At 38.6% G+C, this 19,653-nt stretch overlaps 1 protein-coding gene and 1 non-coding gene across 2 annotated transcripts; both read right to left on the bottom strand.

The window, feature by feature from the left end:
• Positions 1-2,398: 2,398 nt before the first annotated feature.
• Positions 2,399-4,152, bottom strand: LOC125370964. Its single transcript, XM_048378428.1, has 5 exons — positions 3,896-4,152; positions 3,348-3,543; positions 3,081-3,198; positions 2,815-3,020; positions 2,399-2,680 (listed from the first exon to the last, which is right to left on the bottom strand). The coding sequence occupies exons 1-5, from the start codon at positions 4,150-4,152 to the stop codon at positions 2,399-2,401; spliced, it is 1,059 nt and encodes a 352-aa protein (XP_048234385.1).
• Positions 4,153-15,859: 11,707 nt separating this feature from the next.
• Positions 15,860-15,966, bottom strand: LOC112535045. The gene has a single exon (XR_003079248.1). It is a non-coding gene; the product is annotated as a small nucleolar RNA R71 (small nucleolar RNA).
• Positions 15,967-19,653: the final 3,687 nt, after the last annotated feature.

The following is a 19,653-nucleotide window of genomic DNA, read 5'->3' as shown; positions in this document are numbered from 1 at the left end:
TCGAGGACGAATTTTCTTCCAAGAAAGGGGGAATGATATGAATCAAGGCTGCCATGAGATGCCATTGAAAAGGTATGCACCAAAAGGCCCAAAATGGAAATGCAACTCATGCATGAAAATAAGAATCCAACCTTATAATGAAGCATTCAGTCCATTTTGAAGAATAAAAGCCATTCAGCTATGATTAGGCCTTTGGGCTTAATTCATATTTATATGGGTTTTTATCTTTTGGGTTTTAGCTTAAGTAATTGTTTTAGTTTATTTTTATTTAATTAAGGATTATTTTATTAGGTGTGAGTTATATGTGTGTTGTGTGGAGTGACAAATGAGTGCCACATGTTTAGTTGTCATTTGGGGAGTTACAAAATGAGGGCCATCAATGTAAAAAACAGCCATTTTTAATGAGTTTTAAGGGGAATTAAAGGGAAAACGTGGGGAAGCTTAAAAGACATCTATTTAGGTTTCTTTGTCTTATTTTGGCTATAAATATCAAAGCCAAATTCATTTGTAAAGAATAGAATTTTGAATGATAATCTTTGTTTGCTCTTTGTGAGTGTTTTTGCTTAAGTTCTTGCATGAACTTTGAACTTATCAAACTAATTTTAGTTTATGGCGTTCTCTAACCAAAATCTTGTGTTTGATTCATAACTTATCAAATCATACTTGGTTTGTGGCGTTTGGAGTTGAATTCAAGTGCTAGTTTCATTGTTGGAACTAGTTTTTTCTAACTTTACTTGAGGAGATCCTTGGGTTTTGGAATCATCTTGATTGGAGGGTGTTTTCTTGCATTCCATATGTATCGTAACTCATTAGTTATTGGGGTGTATGGTTGCTAAGATGATGATTTCCTATCAGTATCTCTGCTCGAAGGTGGGCTGCCCGTGGAAAAGTAGGAATCTATGGTGCTGCGGCGGTCTAACTGGACCTGAACTAATCGGTGCAGCGCTTGAGGATTGAGAGGAAGAGGAACCATCGGTCCGCCTCCTCTTGTAAACTCCTAATCCTCGTCTAGTGGACATGGTACCTGAAAAAGAAATTTTTAGTGCTAAGGATCAACAAAATTTTGGTAGCATAACGGCATAAAATGGATAAACCGAACGATTTAACTCGATAAAGTTAAACCGTTCAATGCCTTACAAAGAAAATTCAATCCACAATACTGCCAACCATGGTGCTAACCAACTAAATTCTCAATTCATCCATATCAAGTCTGAATTCGTCATAATCCATCACAAGGCAAACCAGCAAACATGAATGTAAACAAATGCAGCAAATTAAAAACAAAATTCAAAACCAAAATCACACAAACACAAAAACATTCAAACACACAAAAACACAAATTCAAACTAAAACCAAAATCAAAAACAAATAATGAAAGATGAAGATGGAGGGCACTTACTTGAAATAATGTTCAAAATGAATATAAAAGAGAAGAGAGAAAGTTTAGAGAATTGGCCAAAATTTAGTCTTTTAGAAATCAATTCGTTTATATAGACAATGACCGGAACACGCCTATGTTGATCGACACGGGGCCGTGTTCTTGAAAAATCAATTCGTTTATATAGACAATGACTGGAACACGCCTGTGTTGATCAATAAGGGGTCGTGTTCTTGAACACGGTCTAGATATCGGGCCGTGTTGAATGAACTTAAACGTGCTAACTTACCAGTTTGATGAAACGCCCAGGTTGAGGCAACACGGAAGCTCATGTTACTTCTTTCAGACAAGAAGCCTTGCAACTACATACAAAGCTTTCATCCAGGCTGTCTAAACTTGAGCAAGAAATGCAACAGATACTAGCATCTCAGCCTACATCACCTCTATTCTTGCAAAAGGATAGAGAAATCTTAAGGCTGAAGGAGCAGACTTTCTTTGTTAGATACTCGTTATCTAAACTATGAACATGCTGTGATTGGCCACGTGTCCATCTTTAATTTAATTTTTGCAAATTGAATACGGTCGGTGTTGAAACAACACGGGGGCGTATTGCCAACACGGTCCAGTATAACTAGCCGTGTTACCTTCTATAAACGTGTCCCTTTAAAATTTGTTTTTCTGCAAATAGAACACGGTCCGTGTTGATTAACACGATCAACATAACTGGCCGTGTTACCAACACGGCCTTAGACACGCCCGTGTTGAGCTCCAGAAACTGCAAAACTTGAGATTTTCAGCACTTTCTCAATCTTTCTCACCTGCACAACCAATAAGTCCTTAACTTATACACTCAACATACATAAAACTTAACAAAAACAAACTGTAAAACCTAATCAAACTAAGTTCACACATAATTCAAACCAAAATCAATACCAAAAATGGAAAAGCTAAAGTATTAAAACGAAATTAAAAGAAACAAGCTTCTTTAAAGTCATAAGCTGGACTTCAATCCTTTTCAAATCAGAAATGGAGCGCCAAATTCACATGCTCCTCCATATCCAGTGACCCTCCAAGATAATGCTTCAACCTCTGCCCACTAACCTTGAAATTTCCCTTTTCCGGATGATGCAATTCAACCGCACCATAAGGGAAGACTTGCGTCACTGTAAATGGCCCCGACCAGCGACTCTTCAGCTTTCTTGGAAATAAACGGAGACGAGAGTTAAATAACAACACACTATCTCCTACGTTAAACTCCTTCAAACCTTTCAATCGCTTGTCATGCCACTGTTTGGTCTTTGCCTTATAGATTGTCAAATTTTCATAAGCTTGTTGACACCACTCCTCTAGTTCATTTAGTTGCCACTGTCTCTATCTACCTGCGCTATATAAATCAAGTTACAAGATTTAAGTGCCCATAGCGCTTTATGTTTTACCTCAACAAGTAAATGGCAACCTTTCCCATACACAAGCCTAAAGGGAGTGAACCCTGTAGAAGTCCTATAGGCAGTTCTAAATGCCCATAAAGCATCATCTAGCTTTGTAGCCCAATCTTTTCTACTGGCTCCTACAGTCTTCTCTAAAATGCGCTTAAACCCTCTATTAGTAACCTCTACTTGCCCACTCGTTTGTGGGTGATAAGCTGTGGAGAATCGTTAAGATACTCCATATCTTTTAAGCACTTTCTCAAGTTGAGAATTACAGAAATGGGTTCCTCTATCACTAATTAACGCTCGAGGTGTTCCAAACCTAGAGAATAGTTTCTTAAGGAACTTCACAACTACCCTAGCATCATTAGTAGGCAAGGCTTGTGCCTCAGGCTATTTAGAAAAATATTCAATAGCAACCAATATATACTTGCATCCATATGAAGAAGGAAAAGAACCCATAAAATCAATGCCCCAATCATCAAAAATTTCTAACACTTGTATACTATGTTGGGGCATTTCATCTCGGGCAAAAATGTTACCTGACCGTTGGCATGCATCACAAACCTGGACATATGCTGGAAGATAGTCGACCAATAAAAACCAGCATCCAAAACCTTCCTGGCCGTATGTTTTACGGCTTGGTGTCCACCAACTGGTCCCTCATGACAATGCTTGAGAATTTGAATGACCTCCTCCCCATATACACACCTCCTGATAATTTGATCTGCATAAATCCTAAACAAGAAGGGGGTCGTCCTAAATGTAGTACTTTAAGTCAGCAAAGAATTTCTTCTTTTGTTGGCTCGTCATACCCTTTGGGAGTACCCTTGCAGCCAAATAATTAGCATAATCAAAAAACCAAGGATTAGCATTAGTTACCTGCATTGAGCATTAGTGCGCATCCGGAAAGAAGTCATCGATCTCTTGCTCATTAAGCTCCTCCAATTGTAGGTTCTCCAATCGAGAAAGATGGTCTACTGCAAGATTTTCAGCTACTCGTTTGTCCTTAATTTCCAAGTCAAATTCCTGCAATAAAAGAACCCAATGAATCAATCTAGGCTTAGAATCATGCTTTGAAAATAAATACCTTAAAGTAGAATGATCTGTGTAAACGATTGTCTTTGACAGCACAAGGTAAGAACGAAATTTATCAAAAGCGAACACGACAGCCAGGAGCTCCTTCTCTGTGGTGGTATAGTGTTCTTGGGCATCCGTAAGCGTCTTGCTAGCATAGTAAATAGGTTGAAACTTCTTCTCCCTACGCTGGCCTAAAACAGCTCCAACTGCAAAATCACTAGCATCGCACATAAGCTCAAAGGGCAACTCCCAATCAGGAGAAACCATGACGGGAGCCGTGGTTAGTTTTTCCTTTAATAACTCAAAAGCTGCTAAACAATCATCATCAAATACAAAAGGCACATCTTTTACTAGCAATTGAGTAAAGGCCTAGCAATCTTAGAAAAGTCCTTAACGAACCTTCTATAAAACCCTCCATGCCCTAAGAAACTTCTAACAGCCATAATCGAAGTAGGGGGAGGTAGCTTACTTATAACTTCCACTTTAGCTCTATCTACTTCCATCCCTGCATTTGACACTTTATGTCCTAACACTGTACCCTCTTGGACCAAAAAATGACATTTTTCCCAATTCAACACAAGGTTAGCTTCAACACACCTAACTAACATCCTTTCCAAATTATGCAAACAATGAGAAAAAGAGTTACCGAATACAGAGAAGTCATCCGTGAAGACCTCCATCGACTCCTCTATCATGTCATGGAAAATGGCCATCATACACCATTAAAAGGTCGCAGGCACATTACACAAGCCAAACGACATCCTTCTATAGGCAAAAGTGCCATAAGGAGTGATTGTCGTCTTCTCTTGGTCTTCTGGTGCTATAGGAATCTGAAAGTAATCAGAAAAACCATCAAGGAAGCAATAATATATATGGTCTGAAAGCCTCTCAAGCATTTGATCAATAAAAGGAAGGGGAGAGTGGTCCTTTCGGGTAGCGTCATTCAAGCATCGGTAGTTTATACAAACTTGAAGCCCGTTACCGTTCGTGTAGGAATCAACTCCTCCTTTTCGTTTTTCACCACAGTCATGCCCCCTTTCTTGGGAACCACCTACACAGGACTCACCCAAGAACTGTCAGAAATAGGATAAACTAAACCTGCATCAAGAAGTTTAATTACCTCCTTTTTAACCACCTCATTCATATGAGGGTTCAACTGCCTTTGCATACCTTCTCAAAATACACAGCACCATCTCCCTGTCCTCAGGTGTGAGATAAGCGAAAATAATGAACGGTAAGCGCTTTGCTTCATCTAAGTAGGCATACATTAAGTGCGCTGGCAACTCTTTCAACTCAAGAACGGGCGGCTCCTCCAAAGAAGGCTTCAGTTCTTTACTCCTGACCTGTCAAGATCAACAAAACCATCAGTCTTTTCATCATTAAAATTGGCAGCTAATAAGTGTTCTAGCTGCTCCAACACTTGTTCATGGACAAATTATCCTCATTTTCTTGCATTGCCACTTGCAAAGGATCATCAATCAATATTTCCTGCAATTGAGACTCCACAATATCATCCATAACATCAATCGAACACACAGTATCATCGTGCTCATATGGGTGTCTCAAGGATTTAGTCAAATCAAACATAATGCTCTCATCATCTACCCTAAGTTCCAACTTTCCGCTACTAACATCTATTAAAGCTCTAGATGTAGCTAAAAATGGTCTACCTAGGATCAATAGAACATCACTCTCACCATCCATATCCGTGACAACAAAATCCATAGGAAATATAAATTTGTCAACTTTAACTAGCACATCCTCTATAATCCCTTTTGGGTACTTAACAGTTCTGTCTGCTAATTGTATACTCATCCTAGTAGGAGTTAGCTTATAAGTGCTTAATCCTAACTCCTCAAACAATGAGCTGGCATCAAATTGATGCTAGCTCCAAAATCAGCTAATGCCAGCAATTTCAATTTATCCCCAATCAAACAAGGTATAGTAAAACTCCCTGGGTCACGTCGTTTGACTGGAATCTTGCTTTGAAACACTGCTGAGCATTCTGCATTCAAGGTCATCAATCCCAAATCCTCTAACTTCCTCTTGTTGCTTAGAATCTCCTTTAAAAACTTTGCATACTTTGGCATCTGCGAAATAGCTTCAACAAAAGGCAAGTTAATCCGCAATTGTTTAAAAAGATCCAAAAACTTACTGAATTGCTGATAAACTTTATCCTGTTTGAGTTTTATAGGATATGGAATGGGAGGTTGGTATGGCCTCAAGGGGATCTTCTTCGAATCCTCCTTCTCTTTAACTGCTTCCTTTCCTTTCTCCTCAGGCTTGTCTTCCTTTTTCGACTCATCCACTTGCACATCAGAATCATTATTAGTAAAAGGCATAGATGGACTAGGAAGTTCCTTACCTGATCTCAAAGTAATTGCTTTGGCATGCTCCCTTGGATTAGACTCTGTGTTACTTGGAAGCATGCCCGGCCGGAGTCCTACCCGTAATAAACATGCACATGAAGAGTTTGGAAAATCAGCCGTCCACCACGGCTTTCGAGGCCACCACAGGCTGTATAGCTCACTGATAAGCATCATACTACACATGTTTTCATGCCCGATTGTTTACATTTTTATGCATGATTATCCCGTTTTATGCTAGAATCACCTGTCTTTTGTTTCCTTTCTCATTTCAGGTCATTTTCGAAGGACACCATCAATAATCGAGGGAAATACGTGTGATTACGAACCAAAATCCATCAAATTGGGTGAGAACTAGCACCTCGAGGGTTGAGCACGGCCTGGACTTCAGCCGTGCTGAATTACCAAGAGGCTATCCCCAATTGTGCCATTTCAGCACGCCTTCCGTAGCCACCACGGCCTCCAGCATGGCCTGTGGTGGCTCAGCACCGGCTTGGGCACGGCTTGGAAGGAGTCAGCACAACAGACTCCACAGATTCAGCACTGCCTGGACTCCGGCCATGCTGAATCAACTATATAGGAAATTTTGAGTTCTTTTGGAGAGGAGACGAATTTTGGACTCAATTCCAAGACACACACTTAACCAATTGTTTCCTATACCTCAATTGTAGACCTTGAGAGATCAATTTCATCAATTGAAGGAGGGATTTCACTTGTTCCAACATCGAATTGAAGATCAAGACAAACTTTGGGAGCATTCAAGAGGCAACTAGGGTTTGAGATTTCGAATTTGCAATTTTAGGGTTTCTCATTCAGCTTGAAAGAGAAGGGTGTACATGCCTTTAATTTGTTTTTCCTTATTTTGTTCCCTAATTGCTTTAACCATGAACATGAGTAGCTAGATCTTTTGAATCCATTAGGGTTCACCTTTGTTGATGGATTATGCTTAATTGTTAGTTTTTATAATTGTCATTCTTGCAATCTTCTTGCTATTCAGTAATAAAAGTTTGATTCAGTTAATTTGAGACGTTGGATTAATTGTTTATTAGGTTGTTTCTTGACATTGAGAAATGCTTGTTACAACTGGACATTGAATAGTAAGGACTGGTAGTTAACACTTAGAGATAAGGTTGATTTACTCGCCGGATTAAGAACTAATAACTCTTAATAGTTTTAAATCATACTTAATGCTAATCTGTAGTAATCCGATAGGAAGAGATTCCATTAGGTTAGTGCAGGTTTAGGAATCCGGTAAGCTCGAGAGAGGAACCGGGATTCAATTCAGGATTTAGGCACGGGTAAGCAAGATCGGCAATCCATAAAATCCATCTTTAGAATTCCATCACTTAGGCTCCCTTTTGGGTTTGTTTCTCTCTTTGCAATTGTCTTTTGATTATCCATTGTTCTTCATTTACTTATTTGCACTCATAACCATTAGCTGGTACGTTAGAACTTTCACACCCTATTTCAGACTAGATAACATAGCAACAGTAGTAACTCTAGGTTCACCCGATCTCTAGGGATACGACCTTGATACTCACTAGTGCTAGGCTGCATCGGTAGGTTCACTGCCTTAGGTGTAGGTTGCATAAAGAGCCCATCACTCACACCTAAAATCGGTCGTTCACCACGGCTTTCGAAGGCACCACGGGCGACAATACCAGGTCGTGCTGACCAGCACGGCGATGCCCTCGCCCATGGTGAACTAGCATATGGAGGAAGCTTCAGGGTTCAGCACGGGCCGAGTCCAGGCCGTGTTGACCCCGTGACTTAAGCAGGCCATTTCAAATCTTTTCCAACTTTTCCCCCTCTAAAGTCTAAGGTGCTTTTTCTCATTCTTCTCGATTTTTCTTACCTGTCACGGTAATTTCAAGTAAGTTTCTTCGCCTTTTGCTTTTATTTGGTTAAATTTGATTTTTCTTTTATCTAATTGTTATTATTTAAGACATTTTGATATGCTCTAGTAGTTGTCAGTATTTATTGGTTTGGTTGGTTTATTGTATTGTTTTATTTTATTTTTGTTTACACTACTTAAGTTTGATTTGGATTAGATTTAGTTCAGATTAGTTATTGTATTGGTATGGTTTTGAATAATGAAATGCTAAGTATGGGGTTCGCTAGCAATAAAATTAATTTATGGCATTCTATCCTGAAAAATTAATAGCATAAATTCTCTCCATTTGGTGCGTAATAATGTGGGCTAGAATGCCATTGTGAATTGGCTTTCTGCAGGAAATTGAGGCTTTAGTCTTAGTTTTAAGTCTAAAGTTTTCTGTTAATAAAATTATAGTCGTTATGCTCCTAGATTTTTAGTGTAATTTATATTAACTTGATTTCTTGTTCGAATACTAATGATTGACTATATTAGGCAATATGAGGGACCGAGATCAATCCCATCGAAAGCAACCGCAATGCGCCGCTACTTGCAAGCGCTCGCGTAGTAAGGGAACTTCTTCTTCCACTTCACCTTCACCAGCACCAGCACTAGCACCCCCACCATAACAGTAACTAGTCCGAGCATAAAGAACACCAGCTGCAAATCCACCCGCACCTGGTCCACATCCCTTATGGACATTTTAGAATGTTGATAACGAGAGTCGCTTCTAAGTCATGAGATGGAAGCAAGTAATGGTTGGACATTGCATCGACTTTGCATCCCTGGAGAGAGTGGGATTGGCTTAGGATGTTCGTGCACTGTTCGACACACTGCCTTACGCACGATTCTTCGACATCATTGAGCCCACCTACCGCAAGCTCACCATTGAATTCCTCAGCACCTTCTTCCTGCAGCAACAGATCAAAAACTAGCATCAGCCTGATGCAGTTTACTTCAAACTTGGAGGAAGGGGGTTCTCAATGTGAGTTCCACAATTCGACATGCATTTAGGTTTATGGACTGAGCAGGAGATCTCAGGCGAGGAGTATCAAGGATGCATCTACATCAACCCAATCTCATACGACACCATGTGGGATTCATTAGTACTCAGGCCAGAATCATACTAGCCCAGCAGGTCTAAGGCGTTTAGCCTTCCGAATCATCTTTGCTATCTCCAGACACTGTTAGCTTACACGATTATAGGCCGAGGAGATAGTTTTGGAGTAGTCATACAAACTGATGTATTCATTCTCTGGGCTATTCAACATCGTAAGAAGCTTGACATGCGATATCTGTTGGCTCATGAAGTCTATTCCTTGTGATATCTGTTGGTTCATCAAGTCTATTCCTTCATAGTCGACGCCTAAAAGAAGATGCACTACTGCTTTGGCCCGTATGTGACTAGGTTGGCCAAAAGACTGGATGACTGTCTATCCGAGCTTTCTCAGATTGATGACATGAAACCATTAGGGATTAGACAGATGATCAACATGTAGATGATCACAGCCACTCGTCACCCACACGGCATTGAGTACATGCTCGTCAAGCAATAGTCAGGAAGGCTAGAGAGACAACAGCTCTAGGAGCCCAAGACCCTACGACTGAGATTCTAGATATTAGGATTCCTAACCCAGCTAAAGTGTTTATGCCTACATTTGGAGCTTCCTCTTCTTATTTTGTAGGGACATCGAGTGCTCAGATTAGTGCTTTAGCTAACAGACTAGATCGAGTTTGTGATTTATAACAGCAGCACTATACTGAGTTTGTGCAGCATAGAAAGGAGTTTGGGCAGTTTCAAAATGAGACTAGGGCACAATTTCAAGGGTTAAATGATATGCTCCAGCAGCTTATGCATGGGCTAGATAGGTAGGCCACCCAAACGGACCTAATGGCGGAGCAGATACAAAAGATGCCGGAGTCCGGAGCATAAAATTAGCGATTCATCGATGGTATGGAGTTTGATCTAGCAGGTTGCTTCATGGATCCTGTGCCACCACCACCGCCCCCTCCTTCAGTGCCTTCCCTTACTCCTCACCCTCCAACCGATCCAGCCAGTGAGGATGCGCCTTCGGTAGACTACCAGCAGTGATAAAAATTTGTGCTCTATTTCTTTTCCTTTTCCTTATTTTCTTTCTTTCTTTTTATTTTATTTTCGTTTCTGTTTGCATTTTCATTTTATTTTATTTTCTTTCATTTTGCTTTCATATTATGTTATTTTAGTGGAACACTTTGCTTTGCCTTCATGCTATGTACATTTATTATGATCTTCACTCTTTTGATGTGCTAGCTATGTAATATACCCGATTTTATTTTTCTAACAATGTGGATAGTGTTATACTCAAGTGTGGGGTAGGTATTATGGTTTTATCATCCCTTGATTGTTTAGGCAATGATAATGGACTATTCTTAGGATGTTAGGACCTAGGTTCTTCACGACATTTAAGCTTAGTTTATTCTTTCGTAATTAATGACTTAATTCACACACTAGTAATTGATTGTCCCTCTCGATTTTTATTCTTGGAAAGCAATTTCACCGTATTCAATATGTCAATTTGGCCGGGTTAAACCGGTGTTGCTTGAGTTCCGTGCAACTTTACAACCTTCATCTTTGAACTTTGATTATGCCAATCTCTTATACAATTTATGTTATGATTCAATTGATAAGTCTGGGAACCAATTGCAAATTTTAGCCATTTCAAATGTGAGTATTTGAACCAAAATTTGAGCATCCATTGCAAATTGTGCTCATGATTTTTCTTGTTTGAGTGTGCGCTGTACTTAATGTTGTTTCTAGAACTTGCTCTGTAATACTTGTTAAGGTTACATCAACTTTTGAATACCATTAGATGATTTGGGCAACTTAGGAATTCACCATATCTGGCCAAAAGCCTACCCCTTTGTTTTCATTAGTCAACCAGTTTTGAGCCTTAACCTTTTCTTCGTAATTTGCACCTATACACTACACATACACCATTCTATACATTTATCTTTTCTTTCACCTTGTATACTGAATAATTATGTGTTATGCTTCTTCTTTTATGGAATCATAGTGCCTAATTTTGTTATAAATTCACTTAATCTTTTTAATCATTCTTTGATGCTCCCTTCAATCCAAATTAGATAACTGTTCTCGTTGTTTATGTCACTAATCATGCAGTCCCTGTGTAAGCTGCTGTGGTATATATATATGCTAAAAAGAAAGAAAAAAAAAAGAAGAAAAAGAAAAAGAAAAAAATTTCTGACTTATTTCTTAGCTCTTAGCTCTTTTAGATTTAATTCTTGTGAGCATCTTTTACTTTAAGTAAGGCTTAGTGAGTTTTTTTTTTGTTTTGGCATTCAGCTCCTGAAGCATTCATTTCTAAATAATTGCATGATTTTTTAGTATACTCTACACTTCTATCCAAATATTCTTACATTTACCTTAGCCACATTTCAACCCTTGTAAAGACCCTTTGATTTTGGTATTCATTTATTCGCAGTAGTGAAGATGAGATTGATGAGCAAGCTTATGATAAACAAGTTTTATGCAGCTACATTGAGGGAATCTTCTTGTTTAGCTGTAAACACTGTGAGTGATTTCAGAGATTCCTATGAGGCAATGGTTCCTGGTCTTTAATGCTGAGTTATTATAAAAGTTGTATTTCGAGATGGTATTACTATAGTTCTTCTTTGAAGGTGTATGATTTGTTTAGCTACTCGAGTTTCATTCTTTATATGTTGAATAAGATTAAGTTGTGAACTTTAGCATGGATTTTGAGGGGTGATTGTTGCTTGTATATGTATTGCGTTATTGATTGCTTGAGGACAAGCAAAGGCTTAAGTGTGCGTGATTTGATGTGCATCATTTTATACATGTTTATATACCCAATTACTTCCATTTTTGTGCATAGTTATCTTTTTTTATGCTAGAATCACCTGTGTTTTAGTTCCTTTCATGTTTCAGATTATTATCGATGGACATTATTAGTAGTCGAGGGAAATACATGCAAATACGGACCAGAATCCATCAAAATTGAGCAAGGGCTACCATTTCAAGATTGAGCACAACCTGGACTCTAATCGTGCTGAACCATCAACACTTGACCCTCAAGAGTGCCATTTTGGCATGGTTTTCGAGGCTACCACAGCCTCCATCACGGCCCGTGGTGGCTCAAAACCGGCGAGGGCACGGCCAGGAAGAAGCCCTAAGTTGTGGGACTCAGAAGTCCAGCACGGGCTTGACCACGGCCGTGCTGGGACAATTATATAGGCAAAATCAAATTATTTCGCTAGGGTTCAATTTTCTGACTCGATTTCACACATACATGCACAAGCCATCCTTTTCCAAACTTCAATATTCGACTTTAGGAGACTATTTCACCTATTGAAGGAAGGATTACATTAGTTTAAACATCACATTGAAGATCAAGAGTGGATTTAGAGGCATTCAAGAGGCAATTTAGGGTTCATCATTCAGATTTGAGAATTTAGGGCTTTTCATCCAACTTGAAGAAGAAGGGTGTACATGCTTTCAAATTGCTTTTCTATATTTGTTCCTTACTTTGTGTTGCTTATTAGCATGAGTAGCTAGAATTATTGAACCCATTGGGTTCCTATGTTGTTGGATTGCTTTTAATGTTAATGAGACTTTGATCATCAATGCTTATTTCTTCTTACTTTCATTATTAATGAGAAATCACATTATTCATGAGACGTTGTGAGTTGTGGTGTTTAGATTGCTTTTATGTAATTGAGAAATTCATTTAGCAATTGGAAATTTGAATAGCAAGAACTAGTTAATGATCGCTTAGAGATAAGGATGATTGACTAGCCGAATTAAGAACTAACAAAGCTTAAAAGAGGCGGATTAAAGCTTAATGCTAACTTAATAATCGATTGCTAGGAAGAGATTCCAACTTTAGGTTCTTAGGTTTGGGAATTCGGTTATCTCGAGAGGGAGACTGAATTCATTTAAGAATTCATCCATAGGTAATCGCAATTGGTAATCAATATAATCTCTACCTTCACTAAATTCCAACTAGCTTAGGTCCCCTTAGGTTTGCTTTTTCCTTTGATTGTTTCATGAAATCCTTCTAGACTGTTTGACATTTAGTTAATCACTTAGCTTGCATTTAATCATAGAATAGCAACTTCATCGATTTGTTCAGGTTAGATAATATAAGACGCTACAGTAGTTCTAGGATCATCCTTTCCAGAGAATACGACCTTGATACTTGCCATTAGTGCTAGTCTGCATCGATAGGTTCACTGCCTTAGATTGTAGCTACATAAATAGGCTATCAGTTTTCCATAAACTAATCTATAAGGAATAGTTCTTAGGGCTGTTTTGAACACAATCTTGTAGGCCCACAGAGCATCATTAAGTTTAATGGACCAATCCTTCCTAGATCATTCTACAGTTTTCTCAAGGATTCTCTTCAACTCTCTATTAGTATTCTCTACTTGACCATTGGTTTGAGGGTAATAAAGGGTGGCAAATTTATGTGTGACACCACCCTCCTTAACATTTTTTCTAGTAGAGCATTACAAAAGTGTGTACCCCTATTACTGATGATGTAGATGATTCTATGCATATTTATTGATTGTTTATTAGTCGTTTATTCGTGTATTTACTTTTTCTATTGTGATTTTTTTGGCGGGCATATTTATTGATTGTTTATTAGTCGTTTATTCGTGTATTTAAGTCATATTTATTCCTGTTTGATCTCACTTTGGTATGTTTATGAGTTTTTCAGGATTACGGACTCATTGATAGGAAATTGATTGATTACCGGGCATAAACCAAGCTATATGGATGATTTACGCATATTAGATGTTTGTCAGAGTCGATTCCTTGATTAGCGCGCAATTTGAGGCCTTCGCACAAGCAATTGCATGGCCATGCACATTTGCACGACCTTCCTTGCCCGTTGCACGGGCCGTGCATATTGGCACGGGCCATGCATATTGGCCCTAGCCGTGCATATTAGCACGGGCCATTGCACGAGCCGTGGCATGGGCCATGGCACGGGCTAGGGCACTTCTGCCAATAAGTAGGCGCACGTAAAATGAGACAGGGTTCTGGTTCTGATTTCTGGACTTCTCTATGCGCGTAACCCCTCACTTCTGCACCTCTGTTCTTGACATTTTGGGAGACCAACGTCAGTTCAAAGGATTGATTTGGAGGATTCAAGCAAAGATTGAAGTATCTAGATGATTGACCAAGACATCCGAGATCTTTACTTGAGGCTGGTTTCAGAATTGGCACTTGCGACATTCCAACTCCGATTCGATAGAAGAGCGGTTATATGTTCCATTTTCTTTTCTGTTATTTATTTCCTTTTGTATTTGTTTCTTTCATTATGAGTAGCTAGAACTGCCGAACCCATTGGGGTTCACCTTTGTTGATGGATTGTATTTAATGATTGGATTTTTATCTGCCATTTTTGTAATCTTCTTACTGTTTAGTAATTAAATTTGATTCAATTAATTTGAGACATTAAATTAATTGTCTTTTGGGTTGTTTCTTGACATTGAGAAATGCTTTTTACAACTGGAAATTAAATAGTAAGAACTGGTAGTTAACACTTAGAGATAAGGTTAATTTACTCGCTGGATTAAGAATTAACAACTCTTAATAGTTCAAAATCACGCTTAACGCTAATCTGTAATAATCTGATAAGAAGAGATTCCATTAGGTTAGTTCAGATTTAGGAACTTTGTGAGCTCGAGAGAGGAGCCGAGTTCGATTCAGGATTTAGGCATGGGTAGCAAGATTGGTAGTTTATAAAATCAACCTTAGAATTCCATCACTTAGGTCCCCTTTGGGTTTGATTCTTCGTTATGGTTGTCTTTCGATTGTCAGTTGCTGTTGTTCCTTTATTTGCATTCATAAGCATTAGTTAATTAATTTAGACTTCTCACACCTTATTTCAGACTAAATAACATAACGAACAGTAGTAACTTTAGGTTCACCCGATCTCTAGGGATACGACCTTAATACTCACTAGTGTTGGACCGCATCGATAGGTTCACTGTTTTAGGTGTAGGTTGCATAAGTAGCCCATTAAGTTTTTGGCGCCGTTGCCGGGGGATATTAATGGTGAACTAGAGTGAATTGTTTTTATGTTAATTTAGTCATTATTAATTAATTTATTTATTCTTTATTTTTTATTTTATTATTTTTTGTTGATTGGTGGTTGTTTGGTTGTCGGTTTCAGGTAGTTTATGACCAAAAGCTCTAACCCTGATCCCATAGCACCCTTATCTGACCTAGAGCGCTCTCTCAGATTATTGAGACGACGTTTGCAGGCAGTTGAGAAGGAGGACGGAGTTACAGTTCAGGTTCAAGGAGCTGACGCGATGGAGGACCTCAACCCCCAGGCCGATGACGATGTATGAGTTTGCTCGACCATCTTTAGATGGGATGAAAACTAGTATAGTCAGACCTGCTGTAGCGGCCAACAACTTTGAAATAAAAGCCAATGTCATCCAGATGATCTAGTAGAGTGTGCGGTTTGGAGGATTGCCCAGCGAGGATTCCAATGCTCATATCTCTAACTTTTTGGAGATTTGTGACACATTTAAAATAAATGGAACAACCGATGATGCCATTCGGCTGAGATTATTTCCATTTTCCTTGAGGGACAGATCCAAGAGATGGTTGCAATCTCTTCCACAGTAAACAATTACTACCTGGAAGGCGTTGGCCGAAAAATATTTATACAAGTATTTTCCTCCCGCTAAAACTACTAAACTTAGAAATGACATATCTTCTTTTGTGCAGTTTGATGATGAAAGCATGTACGATGCATGGGAGAGGTTTAAAGACCTTCTGAGATGCTGCCCACATCACGGATTGCCAATGTGGATGCAGGTTCAAACCTTCTACAGTGGGTTGAACCTTACGATGAGGCAGATGGTGGATGCTTTGCGGCGGTGGAGCGCTAAGCGATGAGCGCCCGGCGGGCTCAGAATTTGATAGAGGAAATGGCCATGAACAATTATCAGTGGCAATCCTCTAGGTGCCGATCAGGAAGATAAGAAGTGGTTAACTAGATAATGCTCAGGGTCCACCTGATTTTCAAAGACTTCATCAGCAGCCACAGCAACAGGCAATTGGGCCTGCACAAGCTCCTCCTCCCCCAGAAAAGAAATCAAATTTAGAGGAGCTTATGATGAAGTTTGTGACGTCTACGGAGATGAGGTTCTAGCAAACTGATAGTGCACTTAGGAACCAGCAGGCCTCGATTCAGAACTTGGAGACCAAGATTGGCCAAATCTCTAAGATGTTGTCTGAGAGGCAGCAAGGAGCGCTGCCTAGCACCATTGAGTCTAACCCGAGAGAGCATGTGAACGCCATCACTTTGCGTTCAGGTAAGCTAGTTTCAGCTCCTTCTAAGCCTATTTTTTACGACTCCACTATTTATGTGCAGGTTGAGGCAAGCAGTACGGTTAGGGAACCTAAGGGACAAAAGGTGAAATCAATTCCAGTCAGGGAATATCAACCTAGGATTCCTTATCCTGCTAGAGTCAAACAAGGAGAGGCGAAAGAGTAGTTTAGTAAGTTTTTAGATATTTTTAGACAACTGCATATTAACTTGCCTTTTATTGATGCATTGGAGCAGATGCCGAAGTATGCCAAGTTCTTAAAGGACATACTTAGCAAAAAAAGGAAGTTGGAGGAGGTAGCCTATGTTCAGCTTAACAAGGAGTGCTCAGTTGCCAGAGAAACGTCACGATACATGGAGTTTCACTATTCCTTGCACTTTAGGTAATTTGTGTGTTGATGATGCATTAGCTGATTTGGGGGCTAGCATAAATGTCATGCCTACTAGTTTGTTCAATAAGCTAGGTTTGTGGAGGCAAAATCCACTAGGATGTGCATTCAATTAGCTGACCGTTCTGTTAAGCTTCCTAGGGGTATTGTGGAGAATGTGCTAGTCAAGGTAGATCAGTTCATATTTCCTGTGGACTTTGTGGTTATGGATATAGATAATGAGCATGGTGTACCATTGATTTTGGGGAGACCTTTCCTTGCCACAGCTAGAGCTAAGATAGACGTATTTGAGGGGAAGTTAGAACTTAATGTAGGGGATGACTGTGTTACTTTTAGTTTACCCCCATTTGACAGTTCTTCCACCAACCATGTTCATGCCATTTGTTGTATTGATGGAATTGGTCCAGCATGTAATAAACAACCACATAATGTACAAATGGATGATGCTATACATGTTTCTTTCCCTGTTAATATGTGTTATTCATCTGAAGAAAACAACTTGTATCAATTTGAGACTTTGTGCCATGATAGACCCGATAAGGGTAATTGCAAGTTTGTTTTTGACAGGTCACTTAGCCAAAATTTGGAGTGAATGAATGGACATCCCAAATCAGTACAGAGAGCACCTCCTTGGTCATCTACCGCACACATCGGACCTTCTCATTGCGCTTATATGCCTCGAGCCCCAACTTATATTGAGCCCACCTTCTCAATTTTCCCGCGATGCAAGAATACTGCTGCAGAGTCCAGCTAGACGACTCGAACAAAAAGAAGCGCCTTCGAGAGGCATTCCCGAATCTATTTATGCTTTTTAAATTTTTGGACATCTTTTTATTTATGTAGTTATTTTTTAGTTAGATACTTCAGTTTGTTTTTAGTTTGTTTTATTTTGAGGAGATTTCATTTTATTGAACCTTTTACTAGATGTTGCTTGGGATGTGTTTATTCTTGAGTTTTGCAGGAGTTAGCTTACTCGATGCTCATGCGTAATTTTGAGGACTAACATATTTTGGAGTGTTAAAGCATACATCAAGGGCAGTATCCAGTAGACTTTCTAGTTTTTATCTCTTTCTGTTGTCTTGTTTTTCTTTTAGTTTTTCAGTTTTTTTTTTGTTTTGTTTTGTGGACTCCCAAAATTTGTTTCTTTGTGCGTATTTTATTTCTTTTTGGAGTGCCTACCTTGTTCATACTGAGGACAGTATTTTTCTCAAATGTGGGGTAGGTACCTTATTTTTATGCAGGTACCAATTCTATTTCTGTTGTTTTTATCTTGCTTTCATTTCCCTTATTGATTGAGTCCATTCATTCTTACTGTCTTTATCTTGAGTTTTGTTTTAATCAAGTAGTTGATAATTTTCCTCTTTTGAATGGATACCCGTATAGTTTTTTATCGAATCTTGTTGAAAGAAGGCAATGAACGAATCTTTTAATTTCAATCAAGCCAGGTAAAACTGGTGTTCTTCCTTAATTTTTTTCATTTTACTTTATCTCGGATATAAAACACTGTTAATATTGATGCTTATTAGATTGTTTGATTGTTTAAACTTTGGTTTGAGAATTTATGCAATTTTATCCCACTCAAATGGTGAGGCTTTTGTGCTCCTTTTGTTTTTTATTAGTGAGCATTGTGCAGAATTTTTGCTTCTAGAACTTGCTTTGTGATGACTTTTGAGATTACATGAATTTTTAATAGTCATGAGATGATTTGGGCACTTAGAAATTATACAATTTGGCCAAAAGCCTAACCTTGTTTTTCCTTAGTGAACCCATTTTGAGCCTTAGCCTTTTTCTTTCATTGTAATTTACCTCTCACACTCATTTTATCACTTCTATTCATTCTACCATTCTTTCTACCATTATTGCTGGAAATTATATACGTTTATTCTGCATTTCATTTTGGATCAATTTGCATATACTCACTAAGTTACTAGATTTTTCGTAGATGCTCCCTTCAATCCAAATGGTACATATCATTTTACTACTTTGATTGAGCATTGTATTACTTCATCCTGCGTTATCTGTTGTTGCAGGATTAAAAAACAGAAGAAGAAAGAAAAATATAAAAAAATAAAATGATAATAATAATAAAAATAATAATTTTTGAGCATCATCTTATTATTAGAGCAACTTAGTGTTCAATTTTGGTACAGCATCTGATCCTTGGCTATATTCTTGCATTACCTGCATAATTTTCCAACAACTTTTAGCTCACTTTCCATATTTCTCCGTACCCTACCTTAACCCCATTACAACCTGGCTCAAGACCCTTTGATAATGTTTATTGACTATTTCACAGTGGTGGAGATCGGATCTATAAGCAAGCTTATGGTAGCACCTTTTTCTGTACTTTTGCGTTGAGAGCTTGATGATATTCTTTCACCTATATACACTTGTGTGTTTTGAGTGACATCTTGTAAGGCATGGTTCTCTAATTCTCAGTTTGGATGGTTTATCATATTAATTTTAGCATCTTTATTAACTTTGTTCTCTATCTCAAGGATTTAGTGATTTGGGGATTTTAAGGAAATTCGTCACGGAGTTTTGAGACTTGTTTTGAGCTAACCTTCTGCAAAGTATTTGATTGAGTTATTTGGTATCTGTTTGAGGAGTGAGTTGTTGATTGCTTGAGGATAAGCAAATGCTTAAGTGTGGGGTAGTTTGATGTAGATGATTCTATGCATATTTATTGATTGTTTATTAGTCGTTTATTCGTGTATTTGAGTCATATTTATTCCTGTTTGATCGCACTTTGGTATGTTTATGAGTTT

This window comes from Ricinus communis, chromosome 8 (genome assembly GCF_019578655.1).
Source record: "Ricinus communis isolate WT05 ecotype wild-type chromosome 8, ASM1957865v1, whole genome shotgun sequence".
In the NCBI taxonomy this organism is placed as follows: Eukaryota; Viridiplantae; Streptophyta; class Magnoliopsida; order Malpighiales; family Euphorbiaceae; genus Ricinus; species Ricinus communis.
Note: the sequence above shows the minus strand (reverse complement) of the source record. Positions and strands in the feature narration are given on the sequence as shown.

Bases quoted from the DNA above. Each gene is read 5' to 3' on its own strand.
- LOC125370964 (XM_048378428.1), bottom strand. From the start codon at position 4,152: ATGGTTTCTCCTGATTGGGAGTTGCCCTTTGAGCTTATGTGCGATGCT. The intron at 3,199-3,347 runs GTAACATTTTTG...TTTTCTAAATAG, and splicing joins TGATGCATGCCAACGGTCAG to CCTGAGGCACAAGCCTTGCC. The intron at 3,021-3,080 runs GTAATTCTCAAC...GATTCTCCACAG, and splicing joins TGATAGAGGAACCCATTTCT to CTTATCACCCACAAACGAGT.